This window comes from Limanda limanda, chromosome 7 (assembly GCF_963576545.1).
Source record: "Limanda limanda chromosome 7, fLimLim1.1, whole genome shotgun sequence".
Taxonomy (NCBI): domain Eukaryota; kingdom Metazoa; phylum Chordata; class Actinopteri; order Pleuronectiformes; family Pleuronectidae; genus Limanda; species Limanda limanda.
The window spans coordinates 1,279,005-1,281,504 of NC_083642.1; the positions used below are offsets into that span (position 1 = coordinate 1,279,005).

General features: G+C 41.3%; 1 protein-coding gene across 1 annotated transcript in view; it reads left to right on the forward strand.

Moving 5' to 3' along the window:
• The first annotated feature begins 1,059 nt into the window (after positions 1 to 1,059).
• The window catches only part of edem2 (ER degradation enhancer, mannosidase alpha-like 2), a 5,066-nt gene continuing 3,625 nt past the window's right edge, over positions 1,060 to 2,500 (forward strand). The window contains exons 1-5 of the mRNA XM_061074772.1: positions 1,060 to 1,253; positions 1,829 to 1,939; positions 2,035 to 2,074; positions 2,165 to 2,270; positions 2,473 to 2,500. The exon at positions 2,473 to 2,500 is cut by the window's right edge and continues 98 nt beyond it. Coding sequence (XP_060930755.1) covers positions 1,162 to 1,253; positions 1,829 to 1,939; positions 2,035 to 2,074; positions 2,165 to 2,270; positions 2,473 to 2,500 — 377 coding nt within the window. The 5' untranslated portion in view covers positions 1,060 to 1,161. The remainder of the gene's footprint in view (positions 1,254 to 1,828; positions 1,940 to 2,034; positions 2,075 to 2,164; positions 2,271 to 2,472) is intronic.

Genomic DNA, 2,500 nt, shown 5'->3' on the forward strand with positions numbered 1-2,500 from the left:
TCCAAAAGATTTTGATTCTGAAAGAGAAGACAAAGAAGCAGGTCGAGCTCTGCACTTTGAGATCTTTGAAATCTCCAGAAGCTCAACAAGGATTTGTTTAAAGACCTGCAAAAACACATTTTGGTGTTTACCTGAACATTCTAGCTGCGAATTTATTCATGTATATTAGTAATATGATATTCTGTCCATTGCTCATGACTGTAGTTGTACATGTGCAGAATTTTTTTTTTCCACACAGGTCAGTCAAACAGGATAAATAAAATATACTTGTTATTTTTTTTTGTAGCAGTAGCTTGTCAGTCTGTGTGTGTGTGTTTGAGTGTGTGTGTGTGTGTGTGTGTGTTTGTGTGTGTGTAAACTAATAAAAGTATAAACAAGCGTTTGAGAAACTTTTACGTATCAAATATTCAGATTGAAAATGTACTCACAGTTTCTCTGAAATCAGCTGTTTTTTTGCTCCGTTGAGTTAAATCAACTGGTCACAGCGTTGTGACGTCTCCATGGTAACAGCGAGACGTGGTGACGTGGAGTTGCCTTCACGTACCCTCGAACACGGGCGGAAATTATGCTTCTAAGGTTTGTGACAGAAGCTTTCACACGTTTTAAAATATATATTTCAGCCATCAAAAACCATTTCAATTTACGAATAAAAATTAAATTGTTTGTGAGTGCAGTTAAGATGTACAAAGCAGTGAGTTATAAACCACAGTTTACTTGATACGACAGATATATTACATTGCATAATATTCATATAAACATGTTACTGAGACAATTACAAAGTAAGGATATACAGTATAAAGCAGTGAACGCTTTCGGACAAATTGGGAAATAATAAAGGTTATGATAATACAATTTTATTTTGTTCACAACACATTTGAGAATAAATGTGAAATGTGTGATTAATGTTGAAAGTGTCGCTGGTTTGTTTCCACCGTTTCTGAGACGCTTCACAGTTTGTTGTTGTTTTGTTTCTTTCTTCCTTACTAATAAAGCACAAAGAAAAAAAAAAACTCGTCATCACTTGCTGTGCGCATGCGCGGCTGCTGCACTTCCTGTTGATGGAGGATCACCGACGGGTCCGTAGCTGCAGGTCGTTGATCGCGTCTGTGATTCGACTTGTTCACGAGTTTCATTCAGTTTGATCCGGCTCGGACCCGCACCATGCGCGCGCCCGGCTGCGTGCTCGTGCTCGTGCTGCTCGTGCACGACGCGGCGGCTCGTCAGTTCACGGAGGGGGAGATGAGTGGAGTCAGGTGAAGAGACACGAGTACTTCATATAGTACTTCATATAGTACTACCTATGGGTACTACACAGGGGGGACCAACAGTATTTCATAGGTTTAAATAATGCAAAGAGTTTTATATATTTATATATATTTCGCGATGTGATTCCATGCTCCCTTGGTTAAAGTATTTGTTAGAATGTTTAAATACAACAATACAGTAGTTTATCTTGATACATGGTGTGGCTGCTGTATTTGTATTTTACTTTGATAAACTGACAATTAAGGTATTTTGTATTTTATTTTTCAAATTATTCAATCTGCTCAAACATGGAGTTTAATGTGAAAGCTTCTGTTTTTATGTGGATTTAATTCAAATCTTTAAATTACCCACGTATTAGTAAAGGTTTTGTCTGAAGTGTTGTCGATTATGAAACATGTCTGTGTGTTTTATATACACATCATATAGACACACACACTCGCACGTGCACATGTGATGAAATCCTCAACGTTAATAAAGTAAAGACACAACCACACACACAGTTTGTATCTGTGGTCGTTTCCTCTGATTAAGAGAATCCTCTCTAACGCTCGGTGGGTTTCAGGCAACGCATCAAGTCCATGTTCTACCACGCCTACGACAGCTACCTGGACCACGCCTTCCCCTACGACGAGCTCCGCCCCCTCACCTGTGACGGGCAGGACACCTGGGGCAGGTACGCTTCACGTTGACTTTTACTTCCTGATCTTTTCAACATCAGCATCTTGAGTGAAAATACTGAGATTCCTTCGCTGTGTCTTTCCTCCTCAGTTTCTCTCTCACGCTGATCGATGCTCTCGACACTTTACTGGTGAGATCACCTGAAGAAGAACAACAACGAATCGCAAACTGGCGTCACACGAACAAATCTTCTTATTAAAATGTAAACGTGTCTCTGAAGGTTTTGGGAAACGAGACGGAGTTCCAACGTGTGGCGTCGCTGCTGCAGGACAACGTGAACTTTGACATCGACGTCAACGCCAGCGTGTTCGAGACCAACATCAGAGGTAAGGGGGGGGGGGGCGGTGTTCGGATTCTGACTGGACAAAAGTATTTGTGCTCAAAAGAACAATGTGTGTGTGTGTGTGTGTGTGTGTGTGTGTGTGTGTGTGTGTGTGTGTGTGTGTGTGTGTGTGTGTGTGTGTGTGTGTGTGTGTGTGTGTGTGTGTGTGTGTGTGTGTGTGTGTGTGTGTGTGTGTGTGTGTGTAGTGGTGGGCGGTCTGTTGTCGGCTCACAT